Raw genomic sequence first — 24,410 nt, forward strand, 5'->3', positions numbered from 1 at the left:
ATATAATGTATACATCATAACAAGGGCAAACTGTATGCCTGGAGTCAAAGCTAGGCAGAAAGGATCAGTTTAGAGGTGGTGCGATGCACCTCAGCTCCAGAATTCAAAGAACTGAGCAGAGCCCAAAGGTATTTTTCCATTTTCTCTCTGTTGAGTTCTCCTCCCCCATCACTCTTATCCCCTGGAAAAGCTGAATGTAAGTTGTCTGCCAATTCACAAGAATAACTGAATTAACTGGGCTGCTACAGGTCTTAGTACACTCCCAGCTCAACCCAAACCCAGCACCAACAGAGGTCAAAGAAAGCGACTGGAAACACCCAGGTTATGGGGCTCAAACCTCAGCCTGCTCAGAGCTCTACTGAACCTGCAGCCCAGCGGTTGACATAGGGCCTGGGGTGGTAGGAGAAGGCTCAGTGCATGAGCCATGCAAATCTGCCAGCCTTTTGCAGGAAGGGGGCTACAAGGGGCTAAAGGTAAGGACACTGGTGGCTGTGGGTGAGCAGGATGATGGAGCTGATAAACCCCTGAGCCCTCCCCTTCCCTGGGATGCGAAGATTGGATGGCTGCTTGCAGAGAACAGATGCCTTTTCCATATACAAAACAAATTATTTCCTTGCTCTCAAGGAGGAGACACTTCCCTCCCACACATCCATCTAGTTAATGTACATTTACAGATCCTCAAGGGGAGGGAAAGACCAGGGACCCCCCATTGCACCCCGGCCGCTTGGCACTCTGCTCCCTATGAGCAAGCAGCCCCTTTGCTGCTGGAGGGCAGCCCAGCAGAGCAGGGTCCCCTGGGACATGGACAGCAATCGGGGCCAGGATTTGGGCTGAGCTGGCTGCTGGCAGCACTTCAGCCGGCCGCGCCAGAGAAAAAAAAACTAAATAAAATAAATAAATAAAATAGGGGGCTGGGGAGTTAATGTCATTAAGTATCTGACAGCTGGAAAATGTGAGCAGCCATTGTTTGCAGCCCCCCTACAGCTCCTCCTGCCAAACAAGTCTGCTGAAAGCAGCAGTAATAAAGCGTAAAAGCCGGGACTGGAAATACTGACTCCCCTCTCTGCCCTGCTGCTCCCACCAAGGGAACAGGACGGCTCTGAGCTCACCCTGCCCCAGCTCATGGGCCTATGGCTTCCCCACACGCCTGTCCTCTGCCCTTGTTCCCCCTTGCTGCTTTGAGGCAGCGGCTCTGGGATTCGTGCCGAGAGGCCAGGGGGGGCCGTGGCAGGAGCTTTCTCATCTTTCACCCGCCCAGAGCAGCTGTGCTCCATCTCCGCACGCAGCACTGATGTTGCTGCTGTCACCATGGGGGTGAGCAAACTGCTTCAAACACAGCTTCTGTCCCCACTGAGCTGCCGTGGGGAGGGAAGGACCAAGACAGCTACACCCCACATCACCAAAAACATTGCTCCCGCTCCTTCTCCCAGCTCTACTGATGGGAGATGCTAGAGAACCCCAGGAGCTGCTGTCGGCCAACTGAAACAAAACTGGTCCTCTGCAGCCTGATAAATGACCCTTACACTGCATCTTCAGTGGGCATGGATATTTTAGCATTGGCTGCATGAAGAGACAGAAATCTAGAGCTTAAGACACAGGCATCATCTTCCACCAGCCAGCAGTGGTCAACAATTCTAGGGGTATCAACAGCTTATTTATCCCTAATCTTCAGGCTACCTTCCCTTCTGGTAGCTGAACCTGAGCCCATGCCATGCTCCCCATGAACAGGCTGGCCACTGACCCGCTCCAGCCGCACCCTGAGCCTTCCCCAGTGTCAAACTGATCTGGTGCCAAGCTGAGTGGGAGCATGCTGGAGAACACTCTAGGGGGGAACCTAGTTCTGGGGAGAAGACGGCAAATTTTGGCTTTTTTCTCCTTTAAAGCTTCCAGAGAATTTTCATCAAAAAATCTTCACAGTCTTGATTCTGAAAGTACTAAACTCAGGCACTGAAGCTGCATCCTGCTTCACCTCCCAAAATGATAGGCAAGTAAACCAAAGATTCAGTTCCAGGAGGTATTTTCAAGCAACTCCAGCTGCATGGACAGATGTGGGAATCCTTTTCTTAGGTCTATGTAGCAAGCTTCAGGTTTCTATCTGATCAGGCAGGCGCGGTGCTCCACTGTTGTATCAGTCAAAGGACTTGAGGGAATTGCCACCACTCCAGTTCAATCTACCCCACACTCCAACAAGAAATGAAGAACTGCCTTCATAACTGTGTGAGAATTAAAACTGACCTATGTTCATACTTAGATGCTCCCTTTCACATCTTGATTGGATCCTCCTGCATCCTAGATCAATAACAAACTCACACCCTACACACAAATTTTTCAATCCCCCCCCGTGCCATGAAGGCGAGCAGCAGCTGGGAAGCAGCACTTTCAAGACGTTTCCTTTTCTTGGTGGAAAAAAGCAAATTTGACTATTTTGTTATAACTAGCAGCTAAGAATAGACTCAAACCACATTGCCTCAGAAAGAATAAGCACAGCTCCTTCCCTCACACCCCTTGAAAACTCCTGTGGAAATGCAGATGAGGACCTTGCATGGTGTGCAACTTCTGCATTACCAAAAGACATTCCCCAGCACATCCTAGAGGAGATGGCAGGTAAAGGGATGTTCAGCTTAGGCTGAACCCACTGGTAGGACACAGAAAGTACCATCATGTTTCCAAAAGTATCCTTAAAACATCTGACAGCATACCCACCTTCCAGGTTTCAAGTCAGTATAAGCAAGCATGCAGTGGCCATCCAGACACCCACTGCTGGTTGGTCCCAGAGGAGGAATTATTTTTGGTCATGGAAGGTTTTCCTCTGTCCTGCAAATCTGCTAACTGCTGGGTTCTTGGAAAAGAAAGAGGGTAAGATTACACCTCTTCTTTGTGCTCAGACACAGGTGCAGACCCATTCTTGCATGCACCAAGTAACACGACTCTACTATAACCCTCTAATTTGAAAGCTCAGGTGTTGTTTAACTGGAATTGCAAAAAAATGGGGTGAAGAAAAACACTGAATGACATCAATACCCCTTGACCTTAAGAGCTCTTTGCTCAGCACCTCATCAGATGATACCATTGCAACAGATCTACAAAAATAGCATGACATGTACACACCCCCACATAGCAATAATTGAGATCCCAAAGCCATTTATTTTCTCACTGCTTCCCCTGCCGAGTCCCACACACTTCCACAACGAACGGGAAGATTCTGATCAAGGCAATTCACATGGGTATAAGCCTCATTTTCCCTGGTATCTTCCTCACTGGATACACACTAACTCCAAAAAGAGCCTCAGAGCACCTCACAGCAGCTTGTTTCAAAGCCTTTGTGCCTCCTTCCAGGCCAGCTGCCTTCCTCTACCTTGCCTTCATCCAACTGGGAAACACACATTTAATTACATTCATTTATGTTCAAACATGACTACTGAAAAATAAGTGGATTAAAAGCTGTTCTGGAAGAAGAATTAAATGCTATTGTGGTGTAGCACAGCCTGCGTACTTGGGCTGAGACATAATGCAGGCAACAGGAATTCTCCTCTGCAAAAGGCATTGGGAATTTAATGTTGCAGCACAGCCAACTCTGCTACCTGTGATGCATTTAGCAGATGGCAGAGACCCACAGTCTCATCCAACTACTTTTGATCTTATGTTCCAGTCCCTCCTTCCAAGTCTCAACAGCCATTTAACCACTGTGGAGGCTCAGTGCATTTCTGCAGATGGATCTAAACTGCTCTCTGAACTCACAAGCGTAGGGGCAGCACATACTCATCTCCAGGCAGCAAAAGAGTACCCCCACTCATTCATACCCCCCTCACTTCACTGTCATCCAAGCCCACATATGGATATTCTGCTTGAACACGGCCTTTCCACTGCAGCAGACAGTCAATACTATACACAAGCTGGCTGGGAGCTGGCTACTGAGTTTGAACATCAACACCTTCCTGTTTGCACTTCCCACAGGGGACTGTAGTCAGGCCAGCACTGCTCAGCTGTCAGCTTCCCATGAGAGGACCCCTCTGCAGGTGGTGAAGAGGCCAAGACTGTGCAACCCTTTCCTACCTCTAGACCTCAAAGTCCAATAGCACAGTAGGATAATGCTACCAAAACCCCCCAGAATCCTATAAAACCAGAGCCAAAGAGTCAGAGCAGTGAAGCACCAGGCACGTCTACCCCATGGGTGCAGAGACACTTTACTGTACATAACACACACTAACCACAGACCTGGAAGCAGTGGGTCTGCTCAACCCAGACATCAGGGCAATGCAGCTGGGACAAAATAAGCACATTTCCAGGATGCTGTGCTGAAACAAGTTAAGTTCGGCCTAGAGCATCTCTCAGCCAAGGGCATGGTGCTGTACTGCTCCACGCTGACTTGCTGGCCCCGATGCTGGCTACCACAGGACACCCAGTTTCCACATGCTCAAAGCAACCAGGGGAATAGCTAGAAACAAACCTCTAGGACTTGTTAAACCCAACACCTTCCCTTCCAGTTTATACTGCTGGCCCTCAGCATTGGCTCTCTGTGGGGAAGAAAATGAGGGATAGGAAAAAGAAAAATTTGTAACAGCTTTTGCAACCCAGTGAAAAAGTTCAGCAGCATTTGGCAGACCATTAAGACCTGCACAAAAACTACTTTGCTCCAGGCTTCCTCTGAGCTTTCTCCCTCCCAGCTTTGCTTGCATCCGTTCCCTAGCACAGCCAGAATGCAGAAATGGCATGCTCTTTCCTTTAATTAAGCAGCAGCAATTAGGCAACACATTTTTAAGTGTTTCTCTTGCAGCCAAGCTTGCTGTTCCTTGGGAAAGGCTGGCTTCGGCATTAAACCAGCAGCTGCGTTCAAAGTGCCAAATCACTGGGTCAGAAAGAGGGAGCTTGATATGCCACTAATTACCCCGTACCTTTGAGTGAACTGCCCTGGCTTCACTCCATCAGGGGCTCAGCCTCCTCAGGGTCAGGGTGAGCAGGCAGGGATGCCGCAAGAAGCAGGGGTTTGTCTGATGGTTAAACCAGAGCCCAGGAGACGTAACAGGAACAGCCTCAATGAATATTTAGTGTTGTACAAATGCAGCACGAGCTTGGAGGATTTACCAGCTTGTCCCACAGGCTCTGGGCTATTGTTTACTACAGCAGATTGCATAGCAGAGGCTTTTTTCCCTCGTCCTTTGGAGCTGAATTCAGATATTGCTGCACCCCCCCTCAGAAACTCCAGAGGGACCTGGCAGATGAGAGGGAAGGGGACAACTCCCTCACGCTGTCAGGGAACTGGACCCAGCTTTCCTCCTCGCTCCAGCGGGAACTGGGGACTTCATGGGATCCACGTGGTGCTGAAAACATGTTCCAAAATCCCTGAGAAAAATGCTGAGCGACTCTCCCACAGACAGCATTCAGCAGCTGCAAAGTAAGCAATGCCTGGAGGACGGCGTCCGAGGCGCCACGGCTCCGGCTCCGATCCACCGGGAAGCGGCCACATGCAGCAGCCACGCCGGCACAGGCAGCACCGCCACCTTGGGCCTCCTTGCTCTCCTCTCCATGCCTCCCGCCTTCACTGGTATATAAGAACAAGGCCATCTAATCTATGTCTTCAGGGAAGTCACAGGCAAAATTTTAAAAGATTTCCTGTTTGGTTTGGTTTTTTTTTGAAAAAAAGTAATGGCTGTTCCTCCTCTGCTTCAGTGAGAGCAAAGGTTGCCAAGGACACCCGGTAAACGACACACACATGCTCCACTTCTCTCTCAGCTGAGTATTTACAAATTTCCAAAGTGCTGAACCTCTTCAAGCCATTCAGCTTCCGCTTTCATCTGTAATATCTATAGTGCTTTTGAGATTTTTCTGCAGCTATTCTAAATTAGCGAGGATTGCAAACTCGGCTTCATCTGTAACCATAAAGGTCAATCACATAATTTTGCTTCAACATGCCAAACAGGCCAGAGAAAAAAAAAAAAACATATGGAGTTTCCCAAAGGAAGATAAATGAAGAGTCCTGTCCAAAAGGAAAGCAAAAGCCCTAAACTAAGAAGGATGATTTAAAATAGTTAATTCTATCTGTCTAGATAGTGGTAACACATGCAATGCCTGGGTGCTAGGAAGACACCCCAAGCTATGTGGGTTTTCCCTGTATTTCTAAGGAGTGATAAAACATTCTTTGCTATTTTAGGAGAATGTCACCATAAAAATTCTGCATTCAAAGTTAAATGCAGTTTTGCAGATCTGAGGGGTGCTTGGCAGCTGCAGGACAGCCCCAAGCAGCTTCTCCCCAGTCCAGCCCCCAACACTCAGATTACACTGGGAACACAGCTGCCAGGGCAGGAATCCCACGCTGGGGAATGGGGAGGGCTTTACAGCCTGAAATAATTGGAAACACCAAATAGCAAGTTCCAGATTAAAAGTCACCTCACTGGATAGCCCTCGTTCCACCAACGTGGGCAACCGCATGCGCTGCATGTCCTGCTCTCCACAGGTTGTCCCATCTGCCCCACCTGGTACCACTCTTTGGGTTCAGTTCCCAAGGAGATGATGGGCACTGGGAGCATGGAGGACCTGCCTGAGCTCTGAGGTGATGGCATGCAGACTCCCAGCTATCCAGAGATGGGTGGGACATGTCCCATCATGTGCATTTCAAGGATCAAAGGATCAGTGAGGTCAAGGCAAAGCCACATCTCCAGCTTTGAGACTGGCTAGTTCTGCCCTTGCCACTTGTGCTGCCCAACAGTCTGTCACACTCCAAGGAAGACGTGAAAAGATCAAGTGAAGCAAAAAACATGGTCACCAACAGTTCTGAAGGTGGTGAAGGACAAAGCACATCAAAACGAGTGATAGCAATCTGAGGGGACTGCACACAGCTGGAAAGCTGAGCTTTCTTGCTCCTGCCAAGGCAGAAGAAAATCCAGCACCCCTTGGTAGCTTCCAACAGAGCCTCTTTTTCTAGCCATCCCCACTTCCATCTGCATGTGACCAGTGGGGAGAAGTGGCTATGTGTCACAACTCACGGCCCATAACCAACACCCACTCCCATGCTCCACACCCTGTGCAGAGGCTCAGATCACAATTCCCACAAGCATTGCTCAGGCTCTCAGTGCAAGATACACAATCATGCTCCAGGTGAAAGCAGACTATGGAATTAAATTACATGTTTGCAAGCTGTATTTTCTCGACAATCAAAAATAATCAAATATAAAGAAGCATCAGGAAAGCTTCTCCAGAGACCTCACTTTCTAGTCAGTCTTCAGCTCTCAAAGTAACATCCCTCATTTCTAATTCGTGTACTGCTTCATTGCCTTTAATAGCATTTTTCCCCAAATCTGCACTCTCTCTTCTGCCTAAAGCACTAATTTCCATTACCTCAAGAGGTATCAAATTCCAAACCTTTGCTGCAGCCTCAGGTTTTCACACTCTGGTTACAGACACCTCATCAGCCTCCCCACATCTGGTCCAGGCTACAAGGTGTTTGCTCTGCGACACACCAGAATCAGTCAACACGACTGTCTGATTACATACAGGCTCCAAAATGTCTCATGCATATAAAAAAAAGAAGAAATTAAGCAGATGGCCCATGGAGCAGAGATTTTCAATTTTCTTCCTGGAAAACTCCTGGTAGCCCCAGTTCCAAAAATAATACTAGGAATAGCCCTCCATGTGAGAAGGAAGTATTTTCTGAAAACCTTTGATATCTGTGTTCCAGAGGAGAGAACTGACACATTAATTAGAACATTGCTGAATGGGGTTGCTATCTCACACCACAGGGCAAAACCAAAGTGAGTATCTAAATACTGGTGTCCAGCTCCTGATACAAATTTACTGCGCTTTGTTAACTGAAAAAAGATTCTGGGAAAAAAATAAAGTAGGAACATACCAGTTCAACTCTTCCATAATCCCCACCATCATCTCTCCCCCAAATCACTGCTCATCTCCTACTAAAATTTCTTTCCAACAGTTCTCACACAGAATTTTATGTGGGTTTGTATCTGTCCTTTTTTAATATGTATGTATTATGAGACTTTCCAAATATAATTTATCTATGGCTACAAACCTCGTTTTATAAGTGAGGCACTGAGACACTGTGGAGCACAGGCTTGCACTTGGTCAGAAGGGATAAATCCAGGTATTCAACACTCCAGACTGACCTTGGAGTGCCCCAAAACTCCACAGGCTAAATGTCACACATACACGTGCCCTCCTCCCACCTAGGTTTCACTGCAATCCAGAATTTGCAGGAAAACACTTTCCAGACCGGACCTCCTGCATACACCCTCCTCTCCACGATTTGTCACCACTCTCAGAGGTCATCTATGGAAGACACCCATTTCTGTCCACCTCCTCCCTCAAATCTTTACCTAATCAGTGTGAAGGGCCCTCATCATCTAATCCCTCTTCATGAGGAGGCTTCCTCGTTTTGGAAAGGTTATCTTCAGGTTATCACTGGCCCCTTCTCCCCATAGCCCAGCAGCAGCAGAGCCAAGTCCCCAGACACAGGAGTACATTGCAGAGCTCACGTCCTCTTACAAAATTGTCTCTTTCTGTAGAGGCCACAAGCTGACAGCACTTGTTTGGATTCCTTTCTTGGATGAAACCTTGCCTGAAGCACTGTATTTTCTTCACTTCTTCCACTTTCCTTCTGTAACATGAAGCAATACTTTTTCCCCTATAAATGCTGAAATTGGGAGCATACAACCTTAATTCCAAGGTACTTAGAATTTTTGGCCCTTGCAGTCTCAGCATCACCCTGCCAAGCACTACTTGCTGCTTGGAAGGCTGACAAAATGTCATCAGCCATAAACAAATGAACTTTAAGGACAGGACAGGGCAGGACAAGGAAGGTAAGGCAAGAGGAAAGGGCAATTAAAATTCTATAGGTTTTAACTAGACTAACTAGTAAAACCAAATGCAAACAGAATAGAAAGGGTATATGTAAAGCTGTTCAAAATCAATACTACAGGGTGGTATATGTATTAAGAGCACATGGTATCAGACACCTATCACTTTTGCTCTTTTGCAATGGTGAAGGACGATGGCCCTGCTGCAGAGGGACAGCACACTTACGGACTGGTTGCTACCGTCTATCAGCAGTTTATGGAAGTATGAAGCCAGTGTGAGAGGATGACAGGTTATCAGCTCTCTTTGGAGTCAGAGGTAACAGAGTGAGGGGGGAAGGTGGAAAACACATCTCCAGTTTTCTAAAGAGAGCTCATCTAAGAGCTTTGGCCTGAAGGAGCACATATTCTTTATGGCCTTATCCATAGACATGATTGTAACAGAGACGAATGGATCGAGCTGCTTACCGATGTTTACATCTGACATGGGATACAGGAAAGCAGAAAGTCAGCTACTCAATTTGAATAGCTGGAATTTGGCATAGCAATCGGACCTATATCCAGTTTCCATCCACTTCAGTACTACTTGGAGGAGATTCTTAACCACTGTTGAGGTATCCGGTGCTTCCAGTTTATGTAAGTTAATTTACAAAGAATCTGAGTTACCTCAGAAGAGGAGAATGATGAGAGACTTCCTCTGTCTGGATCTGAGAATTCATTATCCAGCGGAGGGGAATTTGCTTATAAGGATGACCACAGGCGACTCAGTAGAACACTAAGGCACTAACTGGCTTCAACACTAGCTGCAGCTTCATGGTGCTGTGTAGCTGGCTCAGACCCTGTGCTATGACCTTATCCTGTCAACCAGCTCCCAGCAAGGCAGGAGGCTCCCCGAAAGCCATCTGCTTCCAGAACAGTATCCTGCAGCCCTGCCCCTGCTCTCAGACAGGAGTGTTCTCCAATCTGACAGAGGGATCTAGCATCTCCCACGACTGCTGGCACGGCAGAGCACGTGCGGCCATTGCCCTGCACACCCACCACTAAGCAAGGGCTCAGCACCATGAACTCTCTTGCCCTGGGAACTGAAGAATCCCACTACAACACTGATCAACAGGAAGTATTAAATCAGCATCTTCTCTGGAAAAATACCACAAGAAACCACCCACAGGAGTCTTCTGCTCTTGCTCTTCTGGCCCTGAATCCAACTTGCTCAGCAAATTAATCATCTCTAACAGGAAATGCTGCCTTTGTCCGTCCTATCACCTCTGAAACATCTGCTCATCTGCACATGCTGTCAGCATTCTCAAGTAGGCATCATTCCCCCCTTGGTCTGCATCTGTGACAGGTCCCTCAGTAGGAAGAGCCCTTTCTTCAAGCACTCTCCTCCAGGAAAAAGTACCTCTGTCATTTTAACCCAGCCTTGGACTTACAAACACGAAGGGTACACCTGCACAGCAAATAATCTGATTTCTGCAGAAATGTAAGTTCTAGAATAACTTGAAGAATGTGGGCTGCTCTTGCAAACAGCCTATCTCACAATAACATGTCCCACTGCAGGACGTGAGCAACAAGAAATGCAAAATCAATGCTTTGGGAAAAGTGAACACAAGCTAAACAGAGTCCAGCAGAGTTGGGGTGGGAGCAGGACACAAGAGAGATATAAAACGGCTCTAAAAGGTCTGGTCCAGGAGGGAGGGTTGCAAGTAGTGGGTTTTCTCAAGCTAGAATTAAAAAAATCTGAGAGGAGAGCTGAAAACAGCCTTCAAATATATAAAAGGCTGATATATAAAAAGAAAGGTGATAAGGAGACAGGGTCTATCCATTGGCTTAGTTTGTAGCATGCAAAAATGTTTATCTAGGCATCAGGGAAAAAAATCCCAACTTCAAGGACATTTTCCTTTGGGAATTTGGGATTCTCCTTCTCAGGAAGATTTTAAAAGCACATCTGATAAATATCTGGCATGTACCTATTTCATAGCAGATGGCTGGACTAGGTAAGTGTTTTAAGTGCTTCCCAACCCAACATTTGCACAGATTTATGATTTTTGAGAACTAATTTTGATTTCTGAAAAATCAACAGCCCTTAATATGAAAATAAGCACAGCACCCTATTTGTGCTCTGAACTTGCCCAGTTCCAGCCCCCAGCAGACCTGTTGCGGGTGTGTCAGGTGGACTGCAGAGCCTTCTCCTGGCATTTTGATTCTTTTATACTGCCCTGTGACCCCTCCACCCCACCAACCTCCCCATCCTGCCTCCCTCCCACACACAAATACACATTATTAATATGGCACAGAAATCTATATGACAATCATCTGCATGAAAGGATAATTTATATAGCATCACCTACACAGTGACACTACCTCCTTTTTTTAAATTGTGTTTTCAAGAACTTTTTAGACTCCTGAAGGAGATGACCGAGTCACCAATAAATAAATACATTACAATGAGGGACAGCCAGAGGAAGGAGGTGACATTGTCAGACCAAAGGCAAGGTGGCAAGCCTTTATGCAGAGCATCATTACACTTTGAAGGGGTAGTGGATGCCAAACCTGTATGAAAGGTCAAAAGCAATCAGAAAAATTCATAGAGGAAGAATCCAGTGGAGGCTATTACAGGCAGAGACACCAACCTCAGATCTAGGCTGTCCCACAGCCACCAGTTCTGGAGGCTGGGTGAGCACTTGAGGCAAGTATCACAACATTTTCGCTGTTCTTCTGCCATTCTTTGAGAGCCCAGTGCCAGCCACTCTTAGGGACCTTTATTCTAACTGGATGCAGCAGCTCTTGTGTCAGTTGCCTAAAAACAAAAACCAAAACCAAACCTCCCCCTCCTACCATACCATTAATCATCTGTTTTCTAGTGCACACAATGTTACTAAGAGTAACAACAGCAGCAACAAAAAGACTGGGACAAATAGGCTTTCTCACTAGAAAATCCAAATGTGGTTTCTGCACCACATGTCCATAGTCTGTTACTGCGTGGAGCTTCAGAGAAGCAGAATTGCAGGGAAGAGTTTATGACACATCTGGTATAGGGCTTGAGTTGGTCAGGAAGGTATCTTAATTGAAACAGAAAATTCCTAATTAAGATCGGAATCCCTAACAACTTTCCCAGCACCCAAACAGGAAATTCCAGATGGGAAGCTGCTTCTCTTCCAACTCAGCCTCCTCCTGAAACCAGAAGTCAAAGGAGCCCTGCGATGGCCAGGAAGGGTGTCACCTCTGAGTCTGTGCTGCTTCTTGGCACCCTATTGAACCCTATGGCATAGACCTGGGAAAGAGGAAGATGAAAAAAAGTTGCTTGACTGATGTCATGGGTATCTTTGAAAACACAGGAGCAGAAAATCAATCTGTATTGCAAGATCAGTGCAGCAGACGTGGGCTGGCAGCCACGCGTGCACCACTGCCTTCATCAGCCTTCTCCTCAGCTGGTACCTCAGGCTCCAGCCTCATTTACTGCTCTCCCCAGGAGCACCCACAGAGGCTCTGATTGTTTCCTCATGTTGAGACATTTCAATGGAAGCATCCATTGTGTGAGAAGCATCAACAAGTCACTTGATGAAATTCAAATTCGCACCTCACACCTTTTAGGATAAAAATAATCAAAGGAAACTGGGATTCATCCCAAAGCACACTAGACAATTCACATTAATCAGGGGATGATAGACCTGTCTCATTTCCAGTCCTTCACCTCCTCTTCTCCAGCAAGATAAATGGCAAAAAACAAACTAGCACCCTCTACATTTTTCTTCTGCAAGGATCCAGTTTCCATTAGACTAGTCTGCCTTGGCTGTGAGCTGGAAAATAAACTAGAGCTCCGCTCTTTCTCCAGTGCCAAGATGAAGAAGCTGTGCACAACCAAGAACTAAAAAGCCCATGACTTGCTACATTTTCCAAGCCCCACTCCAGGCTGGCTGCTTATAACAGGTTGTGAAAGAAGCATAGCAACTCTCTTCCTGGAAATAATCTCTTTCGGGCAAATGTCATGATATAGGCATCTTCCAGCATCTTCTCCATCTGCCTTTCTGAATCAGCACCACAGTAAACTTCCCAGCCCAGTAATGTTTCCCAGCTCCAGGTGCCACAGCAGCCAGCATCAGAGCCCAAAACATCACAGCCAGAAAGTGTCCTGAATCCCCAAGGCTGAAGCAGGAAGGGGATCAGCTCTGCAAGAGGGCAATGCCAACATCTGCCTCTGAAACCTCAGTGTGAGGTTCATGGCAGCTGTCAGTACTCCCAGCTTCTGAAAACTTACTTAGTTGCTGTCCTACAAGACAAGACACCAAACTGCAGGCTTCTAGTTCGAAAATGTAACCAAATGGCTCTCAGTGAGAGTTTGATCCATTATGTGACTTTCCAGACAAAGCCATGTTGGTTATTTCTACTCTGACCTATTCAGTGTCGCTTCTGTTGACACAGTACCAGTACAGCAATCCCCGTATCTCAGTGAGGGGCTAAGAGCTGAGAGCAGTTCCCAGATTCCATACGTTGCAGGGTTTCAGGTGATGAGCTCCTGAAGCCATAGGATCAACCATGCTCCTGCATGGAAAAGACATCAAAATCCAGGTCCTTCCTCTGCTCTTTCCCTGAAGGATGAATAATGTCCCTTAAATCTATTTTTAGCTGAAACCATAATGACTAACTGGGAGGTCTGCAAGGGTGGAAAAACCTGGAAAGTCCGAGATGCAACCTACATCATCTCTGGGCTGCATCTGCTTGACTCAGCAAGCGGTAAGGGGGTAAAACCAGCATCTGTGGTAACTGAGAGCCTCCTCCCCCCCTTGCAAAAATGTGCAGTGGTGGCAGAGCCAGATTCTTAGCAAGCAGCGTATTCAGAGGTGAAAGGGAGGTGAAATAAAAATACTTTCCTTATCTAGCAGATTACAGCAAGACTTTCTCAGTAGGGAGTGTGAAATGTGAGCTGTCTCAGAGAAGCAGCTTCAGCCCCACAGATTTTATGCTAAAATGGTTTTCATTGCCCTGTCTACTGCATGTCACGCTCGAGACAGGCAGAGAGGGACCCAGTGGCAACATCAGCATCCACTGAAAGATGTGGCAAACCTCTGACTTGGGAATATTAACGAAAGCCCAAAAGTTACACTCTACTGGTGGATTTGGCTAGGTCTAAGCAGAAGCACAGGGTGGAAGCAAGTGGCTGTGCTGATGAACCAGATAGCATCTGGTGTGAGAAGGAGATACAGAAGAAACCCAAGATGAATTGCAGGCAGCAATTCACACCTGTTGCCCCACAAGTTCAGATCAAACATTCACAGCTTCCTAAGGAACAGATAATTCTTGTCTGCCTGCCAACACACAGAGTTCAGCCTGATCCCCGCAGTGCAGTGAAGCCTTCTTCCTTCTGCAGTTATCTGCAATGAAAACATGTAGAGAAAAACCTCCCACCTGCACATGAGTTTGAACAGTTGTACCTCCATGACTGAAATTAAATTTAAAATTAAGCAAGAGGGATGGACCAGTCATCAGAGAGACCCGTGCTGTCAGAGCAGGGCACAGAGCAGCGCTGTCAGTCCACTTGCCATTGCTACCCTCTGTCATACATTGCTTTTTGTTTCTTTTTTTTTTCATTTTTTTTTGAAGGCAATTTACTGAGGCCTTTTAGTCTTTCAAATTGAAAAATTCTAGCAAGTCATGGTGTGTTCTGTGGCAAAGGACATGATCAAACTTCTAGTATCTTAATATCTCTTCATTTCATTAGGGTGGTGGGTGTCTGATGCCCAGCAGATTCTGCCCACAGGCACAAACCCAAAGCAGGAAACTCTTGTTCCCCCTTTCACCCTGCTGAACTTGTACACTCTTGATAATTTATCTCCCACAACAATGCAAGCACTGCAGGCTCTTTGAGATGAAAGTCCATCATCTCCAGAAGTTTGTATGCCTGCTGCTGGCTCTGAGCATCCCATCTGCTAGCACAGAGCAGAACCGCACACTGGCTCTGTTGCGGATTACACACAAAAAAAATAGTTGGAGAAAAAAAAAAAGCCATCACCACTGTGAAAGAGCAAAGCTGTTAGATGAATTTTGTGTGCTTATTTGATCAGCTAAGGTAAGCTTCTTGCCTTGGGTGCCCCACAGAACAGACAGAAGTAACAGCTTTTCTTTCTCAGGTCTGAGAAGTCTTCTCATCTTTTTTTTCATTCCCCAACAACTTTGTATCAGATAAGAGCAAATAATATCAGTAATTTCTGTCTGATTGCTACCTTGCTGCTTAAGCAGCAAATAATGTGATTAATGAACCTCCAAGGGAGAAAACTGAGGCTTTACTAACCATAAAACACCAGATAAGCACTACGAACTTTTCTTAAATTCCCTAAAAATGAAGAGCAGCTGCCTGGCACCAATTCCCCCAGCAGCAGTAACTGCTCTGGATGCTTCTGAAAATAGGCATGATCTTGTGCCAATGAAAATAATCCCTTAATTTTATAGGTGTCTGAATAAAAAAAAAAGCTGAAAATGAGAGCGTCTGTGGAGACACATATAATGCATTGCCTGGTATCTAAAAAGATCTTTTCCTTTGCCTCTCTCCAAATGTCGGCAAGTGGAAGTTGACCAGATTGAACTTGAGAGTTCAGAAGGTTCAAATAAAAATCTTTTTCACTCAACATTCAGTTTAGCATCGATTTCAATTGTTTGGGGTCATGCCACTCAAAAAAAAAAAAGGGGGAAAAAAAAAAGGGCAAAAATTATAATCTTTCCCAAGTCCTAGCAGTATCCCACAGCAAGAAAAAGTCAGCAGCTCCATGTATTGGCTCTGGCAGAGGTTTGCCTAAAATTTTTAAGAGAAGATTTTAGGCTCTCTACATAGCAGCGGCATACACTGTCACTGTCTCCTGGTATGAAACCAGCTGAAACAAAATGCTGGGGAAAAAAATACATTTTTTTGTTCCTGGGTAACTCTTCTGGTCTATGTTAACAGCAGCAGGAGCCAGGTTGGAAGCAACCTTGATGGGGCTTGGTGGTGAACGCAGGAAGGGGATGCTCACACTGAGAAGAACATGTGTCATTCGGGGGGTGGCTGAAGTCCCTCCACCAGGAAACCTGCACCCAGAAGAGAGAGCGATAGAGAAATCTGCCCACACCACGATGTCCTGCTAACTCAGGGGCAAATCACTGAGGCAACACATGAGCCTTCTAGAGAGAAAGTGAGGAAAGCTCCCACCAAAGCACAAGATGAAGCTTTGGAGTTATTTAAAGCAAGGAAAATACCAAGAATGGCCCATGAAACAGCAGCTGTTTGGGGTTGGTCTTTTATAAGCCACTCTAAAGAAAGCACTGAATATCCTACTTATGTTGAAAATTATACGGGTCACCTTCCATATTTAGTGCAGAGCTGCACAGAGGTAGCCAGGGGACAAGACACATTCATCCTCCATCTTTAGCACAACTGCCACTCAGATCCATATGTGATCTTGGCCTTCTACCCTGTATTTAAACTACAATAAGCTGTGCTCTGCATTCAAGGAAAAAGAAAAAAAAAACCCATGAATCCAGACCTTTGTGGAGAGGTTTCAGTGAAAAGGCTGGCTGCTTTTCTGTGGTTACTGAGGTAATGAAACTTCAACAAGGGCTTACACAATGTCAGAGTGGAAGAAATGCTAAGCATCTACTAGAAAGGTTTTAAGTTACTCAAAAGCCTTACTGATAGGATTTCAGAGCCAGCTACTCTATTCGGACACTAATGTGCAAGCGAACACGTCTTTCAAAACCACATGCGGCCAGGCTATTCATACTCCCAGTCTTTTCCCCTACCATTCATAAGTAGGAGTGTGAAGCAGCAGGGCAAATCAAATAAATGACTTCATTTCTCCGGGGATACGAGCAAATGTGAATAAAGAAGCAAACATTTACAAATTCAGGATGCCGTATTTTTGCCAAGTTTTCTTCCAGTGTGGAACTCTGAAGGATTCAAAGAACAGCTATCTTCTTTCCTAAAGCTCTGCACCCGTGAGTGCACATGAGCGTGTATGCACAAGCAAGCTCTGAGATCTCCCAAATCCACACAAGGCTCCCTGCACAGCTCTGCAGAAGACATCACAGAGCAGTTTAATATACTAACACTTGCATAACTGGATACAAAGACGTATGTCTCAGGTCAAGCAGAGTCTGGGGTACTTCAATCACATGCCAGGTAAGTGTATCCACATTTAAGCAAAGGCTGAAAGCTCCTGGAAATCCTCACTTTGCAGTAGAAAGCGTGTTTATGAACAGGTTAAGATGCTTGCAATTGCTAACCAGGGAGCCATCAAAAGGCCGATCAGCTCCATTGCAAATTTTCTTCTGTAACAATACATGTAACGGTAGTTCAGAAAAGAAATGTGTCTATGGTTGCTGCTGCAGGCCAATGAACTACATAAGAAAGGTTATATTATAAATATGAAGACTTCCTAGTGGGATCTAGACCAAAACACCCCAAAAGCAGCAAATTCTGGACATGCTTCAGTGATGAGAAATCCTGACATTCACTACTGACAGCAACCCTGGTTAAACCTCCCTGGACACCTGGCCTCAGGGACCTGGGGAGAAGGACTAATCCCTCATGCCACAGCGTTGGCTTTGCCAGACACCTGCCACACAGGCCTTACCAGAGTGGAAGCAAAGCAAGAGAGCCTTCAAAACCAAGACACAGACAAGATACTTGATGAATTAAAAGATGTGAACAACAGCTGTTTGCTTTGTGCAGGGCCGAGACCCTGCGAGATATGACCACGAGCTCCCTCTTTGCCAGCTGCTGTGGATCCTGCCTGGCTGCCTCGGTGCCAGCACAAACTCTTGCTACAGCTTTCTGCACAAAAAAAGTTCAAATCCAACCTTTTTTGCAAGTTCTTGCCTTCAAAACAAAATGAACCCAGCACTACTCATCTTCCTCAAAACTTGTAACAGGTGAGTGCCTGACGACGGCATTTCCATGACCACCTCCTCCAAGCACATTTGACACTGACTTGTTTCCCCTGATAACTCTGCCATTTCTGTTCCCTGCCCCACTTTTCTCACATTTCTCTTTTGACTCCCCCACAGGAAGAAGACAAACTGAAACATGCTCCAGAGCCGAAATTACAGTTTACTCCATGGATTTGAAATCAAGCAGAAGAGCAGCTTTCAAAAAACCTCTCAATGGATGTTGAAATAATTATTTTTCCAGCAGGTTTTTTTTTTTTTTCTTTTAAAGCAAAGCAATATGAAAAATAGATAAAAGTCTTGCTGCAAAGTGAGAGTCACTCTCAGCAACTCTCCTCAAGCAGCACAGCCACAGACAGGACAAGTTGTCAGCCCTGCTCAGCCCCATGGCTGGTTGGGCTATGCAGATGAGTCGGACTCTACCTGCGCTAGCTCGTGCTGTTTGTAGGGGTTTACCTGGCAAGGTTCAGCAGAAAAAAATACAGAGGTGTGCAGAGCAGATTCCCAGGGGAATTTGTGGGGTGATGATGGGATGGTGTGGTGATGGGATTGGGTACAGGACATTGAGGACCCCCACTTCACCTTTCATCCTCAGCCAGATGCATCAGGCTCTGTGAAATGAAAGCTGTTGCCCCTGGACAAGGAAGCTGGTTTTCCAGATTCAGTCCAGGTCCCAACCAGAAAGTGTTTGTAACTCAGGAACCACTCCAAAAAAAACTATTGGGTCACATTTCCTACAGTGATCCTATCAGGCTTTAAAGGCCCAAAACAAGGAGAACCATTATTCTGCAACCTGGTAATAATTTAGAGCTCCCACTCATCCGAGATGCTCAATTTCCCCCAGATCCCAGGGATGTCATCGGGTTTTGAGGACCCTTTCAACAGCAGCAGCAGCAGCTCAGGGAAAAACATCTGGAATAAAATATATTGAATGTCCCGAAGTCAAAAAGATCTCTGCAAAGTTAATAAGGAATATCTAACCACAAATGTTTGCTCTATGGAGTCCCGTGCTGCTGAAACACAGACACTGTACTGCTCCCTGTGAAGCTTTAGTGAAGGGTCATGTCTGAAGCTGACCTGTCCTGGACCTGCACAGCTGTCACGTAAGTCTCCTCTTTCACATGGAGGACAGTTGTGCCTATTCATACTGCTGTGCGACTGGTTTCCACCGAGAGAACAGTCAGCTCATGCTCTGCTAATAAGCCAGGCAGCACTATTGACTGAGCAAACCACTTCCATAATCGGGCTTTTCTCTTACAGTACAGGACATCTTTAATCTGCTACTCCCATCGGAGCTCGCTCGCAGTGCACAGACATCATGCAGTGCACCTGACACTCACCAAACACGTGATGTTAGTTACATCTCACAATGCCCAGTGCTTGGTGTGTAATTACTGCACATCAAACTCATTCCACAGACAGGCAAATCAGGGCACAGAGGGCTGGGATGGACTGAACCCAGCCATTTCTGTCCTACCGCACAAACTGTTGCTGGTGGCCACAGCAGCACTTGTCTGGGTCACACACTCCCAAATAAAACACAGTTGAGACCATGTATAAGCGTGAGGTCTGCCAGATCACACCTGAGTGCCATGCAGAACGAAAACCCAACACATGGGATTCAAAACACAAGGTTCAATGCAGTGTAGTAGTTGTGCTGCAGTAAGTCGTCATGCATCACCCTGAGCCATGAGAACTGATGTAAGTAAGTCCACAGCAAGTATAGGTACCAACTCAGCTAACACTTTTTCTTTCTGGATAAGCTAAATCACACTCCCATTTATACTAACAACCTCCAGCTCAGTGCTTTCAGATTAATGGGCAGATACATCCATGCCATTACACGGTATAAAACTGCAAGTTTTATTGCTTATATCACCAGATTTCAAATCCAGACACCTGTGAGGACACTCTGGTAAATCCATCACCAATTTACAGCACAGTCTGGCAGTCAAGAGCAGTTGTCCTCAGGATGGACCAAGAACAAAGTGTGCAACTCGGGAGGCTCCAAACCCTGCTGTTTTCAGCAGCATTTGGTACATACCTCTGCCTGAAATTCCCTAGCACTGACATCCTCCTGTTGTCACTGGTCACTGGCAGGACAAAGTCTCTGCTTGCACTGAGCAGCATCCTGGCTCTGGAGCAAGAGACAGTTGAGCACTGCTTTATGACTCTTAATGCTAAGTAAAAGCAGATCTAGATCTCCATGCTCAGGGCTGCTAAAGCATTTAGTGTATATAAGAGCAGAGGCAAAACTTGCTGACACATTAAAGGGAGAGTATAGCACAGCCTAAATCTGCTGCAGGTTTGCAACGGGATAATCTACAAAGATAACCTCCAAAAGGCCTGATGATCCTCCTGGCACATAGGAAACACTATGAAAAGAGAAGCAGCTCCTCCCTTCCTTGTCTTTCTCCAAACTCTACCTTTCCTACCCCAGGCCCCAAGAGCAAACAGAGCAAAATTAAGTAGCGTTGAGAGCTCAGCTCTCTGGGCTTCGCTCTCCTCCCCCAGTAGTAGAGGATAACTGCAAACTTGGCATCAAGTAGCTTAAATAAGATGGACAGTGACGTGGGTCAGATAATGCATTAATCGACCCAGCTGTACCATGGCACCTAGAAGCACTGACTTACACTAGTGTACTACTTCACTTGGCACAGTAACCCTGATCACTTCCCAAAGATGCTTCTCTCTAGGCTTGAGTACATTCTTACCCCAGTGAAGTAATCCTTTACCCGCAGGGTCAAGCATTGCTGGCTCTTACACCTGAGCAGTCCCTCCTGCCCCCAGCAGGCCGAACAGGCAAACACCAGTATGGTTCTCCTGTTCACCACCCCAGCTCCATGCATATCTGCGCACGTGAGAAGAGCCTATGAAGCACACCCAGAGCAAGAGCACAACTGTCAGTCCTACTTAGCAGGACTTTACTCTTCAGCAGAAGCTGGCTGCAATACCAAAGCAACCCTAAAGAGCAGCACAAAAGATCCCTAAGGACCTGGAGCCATTTCTGAGCACAGCTCCATCGCCTGACTCCACTGACAATTCCACTCAGGAGCTGAACTGTAACATCCATGACACAAAGTAACAGCAAAGGAAAAGGAATGTAAACAATAAGCCTGAAGCATGCAAACCTTTCCTATCTAATACTTCTCAAAAAGCATCATGAAGGACAGTATGGTTTCTACACTGTGTTTTCCAAGATAACTGAACGCACTGATTACTGGCAGGTCAGTGACAGCTTTAAGTGCTGTAACTTTCAAAAAAGAAGTCCAGGCAAATCATGTCTCTCTACCTGGTTTGCTTTGATTCAAAAAACATTAGAGACTAAAAATAGTTTATTAAGGAGTCTATAATCTAGCTAGATTTCACAGCAAGGATCCAAAAATAGATCTGGAAAACAGAAGTACACTGATTAAAATAACAATGATTTGGAGTTAAAAACACCACTGCAGGAAGCCTTGTGCTACAGTGCAAAAGTCATTTTCCAGGGACTGTTTTGTTGAACATCTAAAACCCAAACAGTAATCAGGCTGGAATGAGTCCCCCAAGATGGGGAAAACTCTTTTGTTAATCTCAGACCTGAGCTTGGGAACATTCAGAGAATCACAGAATAGTTCAACTCCCAGAGCTTCAGCTATCACTGGAGAGTCCAGCTGCCAAAACTGAAACCCTCTTCTGCACATCCCAGGCAGCTGGGGAGCTACGAGTCCTGTCCTCTTCAAACCACTGCCTTGCAGAGCTGCCTCTCCTAGGCAATTCCTCTCATGCTGCCTTCCCATCGCCCAGACCTGAACCACCCACTCAGGCACCAGGCAACAGCCAGGCACAGAGGAACAACCAGGCACTGGTTTCACATGTTGTGCCTTAGTTACACTCAAATCATTGAGGCTACTGGAATGAGACCCTAATCCAGCATTAAAGCACTGAGTGTATAGGATCTGCCCCTTTATACGGTGGTGAGTCAGGTCTAGAGATGCTCAGGTCACACCAGGAAACATTTGGCCAGTTTGGGTGGCAGAGAGCAAACCCGAGCAGTAGGAAGGATGGCCAGGAAAGCACAACACACAGCGAAGTGGCAGGAGAGCACGAGGATTGTGCTGATGGGAGCCAGTGGTGCAATGTCCTCAGTTCCCCCACGCAGGCAGAAGTGCTGCATGGAGCCTGCCCGAGCCAGGCTTCAGCTGTAACCCAGCTGAAGGTTACAGACCAGGCATGGAGTTTACCTGGGGAAGGAGCTCTGTGGCAAACAGGGTTAGCTGCCTAGAGCTGAGTAACTGCCCAGTGGATGCAGAGGCAGATAAAAAAGGGCACTGTTGGTCTGCCACAGCATCCAGGCAGAGGGGACCACAGGATGCCCGGGCAGCTCAGGCGCAGGCAAAGCTGTACGGGCACTGCTGAAGCTGACCTCCTGATGTAAAGAGTGGTGGGAGCCTGAGGAAGATGTCCTTTGCATCCTTACAACACGCAGAACATGCTCACAGAGAGCTACCAGAAGCCTGCAGCACAGCCTGGGCTGTACAGAAGGGACAGGCAGTTGACAGCTGCTGAGAGGACAAACTGCTTCCTAAAGCAGCACACTGCTGTTTTATTTGCTATTTGCCTGCCTTATAAAAGGATTCAGTCTGAAATTGAGCTTTATTAGGAGTGCCCTAGTAAGTCAAGGTGGCTGGCAGGAGGAAGAGACAAACTCAAAGGGGTGGTCACAGCCAGGGAGTCTGCAAGTGACCCCGGAGCACCAACTCTGGAGAAGCAGCAGAGCCACCAGCAGCTGGGCACCAGGATGCAACACTTATGTTAAAGAAAATGGAGTGAGACTGCCAACCAAGGGAAAAGGAGAACTACCAGCTGCCAAAAGACGTTAGTATTTAAAGCAAAGGGGAACAGAAGTGACCAAACACAAGAGCAATTCAACTCTTGCCATGCTGTCTGCTCGAGGAGGCTGTGTTGGCTGTTAAGGTGCCCCAGTCCACACCAACGCCAGCTATTTTGGGAGGGCATTTCAGCCCACTCATCCTCCAGATGAGCCCATCTGGAGACAACCTCGAGGAGCTTAACACCTTCCACACCATGCTGACCAGCCTCATGGCTGCACAGAGATGTCTGAAATGGGTACCCTCTGCCTGCCCCGGGGGTGGGAGCTCTGGAGCAGTCTCTGAGGTGCAGGCCAGCTTCCCCAGCAGCCCACAACAGGGATTTGCAGTTGCTGCAGTGCCCAGAAGTGCCTATGCGCAGAGAGCTGACTCCGCACCACAGTAATTCATAGCACAAAATGCACCAGCACCACTTGCTCAGGCATCAGCAAACCCTGCCCTGACCTCCCACTCCCACCAGGAGAGATCAGCAGGACTTGGGAACACCACCAGGCAATAAAGCCTTTCCCAAAAGTGACATGAGTCCCCTCTAAACAAACGGCCTTCCCTCACCCACCTTTGGAGATTCATGCATCTCACAACCCTTGTTTAACAGCCTGCAAACGCTGCCCTGGGATCAGTGCTGCCCACATGTGAGACAACTCCTTTCTGCTCTTAGCCCCTGTAACAGAGACCAGCAGTCCTGGCAAGTATGATGCTTCGCCACACACCTGAAAAGGACATGGGTAAGGTGAACTCTTTGAAAATAATGGCTTTTAACTAATTCTAGCTTCCTTAAAATAGAATGAGGTGTAATAGGGTCCTTAAAAAAAATCACCTTATCACCTACCTATGCATCTTCAAGATGGTTCCTAGAAAGACTCACAAGAACAAAATTAAATGTTTTGTTTAGTGAAGCACCTCAGGAAGTACATTAAAAAACCCCACTTATTACACAGCTCTAAGTAAGAAAAAAGGGGATAAGACACAACACATTTTCCTCCCCATCACTAAAATACTTTGCTCTATCACAGATCCCTTGGATGAGACTGGCAGCCCTGGATGGGGAAGTGTTTTCCAGCAGCAGTGCAGTGCAACGTACCACAAGTCAGTGCTCTTCCTTTCAGACTATTTCAGTGAATCTTTGCACTTTCTCATCTGCTTCCAAAGAGACAGAGTAACTCAGGACACGGATGCCCCAGAATAAGCCTTAGAACAGGCAGTGCCTTGGCAAAAACCACTTTATAAACAGAGCTTTCTAAGCAAGGGAACCAAGAGACTGCTTCAGTCCCTGGGCAGTCACAGCAACACCTTCAGCAAATATTTTGAAGGGTATTTTCCAAGCTCTTTCTCTCTGTACCACACTGGTCTTTTCTGGGAAGGCATATGGCTGGCTCCATCTTCAAAAGAATTTGCACCCACAGCCCTGGGCTATGAACTTCAGCACATCTCCCCATCACACACCCTTGGGAGTCCAGCCCCAACCTCAAAGAGTTGTGGGTTTAGGCAGCACCCTACCTGCAATACTTTGACGCAGGATTTGCCCACCCTTTGTTTTTGCAGCAAAGCTGCAGGCAGAAGGCTCTCCGAATTCAAGTGCTCCTGCCTCTAACTTTGACAGGAGACAGACGGTCTCAGGCTCATCTTTCTGCAGGGACACGATGTGAGGTCAAGGCCACCACTGCAGCTGGCTTGGAAAAAAACATGGTGAAAAGCAGCGTGTCGGTGTCTAACAATCATTTTTGTGATTTTTTTTCTGTTTTTTTTTTGTTTAAATTCCATGGCAAAATCCTTGTGTACTGGGAGAGGAGCACAAGCAAGACCCAGGGTGGCTTTGCACAAAACA

The 24,410-nt window shown here is 46.7% G+C and overlaps 1 protein-coding gene across 3 annotated transcripts in view; it reads right to left on the bottom strand.

Moving 5' to 3' along the window:
• Positions 1-24,410, bottom strand: part of P3H2 (prolyl 3-hydroxylase 2) — a 73,917-nt gene that overhangs the window by 39,904 nt on the left and 9,603 nt on the right. The window contains exon 1 of one of the 3 annotated variants that reach the window (XM_026855203.1): positions 23,142-23,159. The exons of 1 other annotated variant lie outside the window; for it this stretch is intronic. In XM_026855203.1, the coding sequence (XP_026711004.1) occupies positions 23,142-23,159 (18 nt within the window). Of the gene's footprint in view, positions 1-11,431; positions 11,526-23,141; positions 23,160-24,410 lie in introns of those variants that run through there. One more of the 3 variants, XM_026855205.1, reaches the window with a different exon arrangement.

Source organism: Athene cunicularia, assembly GCF_003259725.1.
Source record: "Athene cunicularia isolate RWA chromosome 9 unlocalized genomic scaffold, athCun1 chr9_part1, whole genome shotgun sequence".
NCBI classification, from domain to species: Eukaryota; Metazoa; Chordata; class Aves; order Strigiformes; family Strigidae; genus Athene; species Athene cunicularia.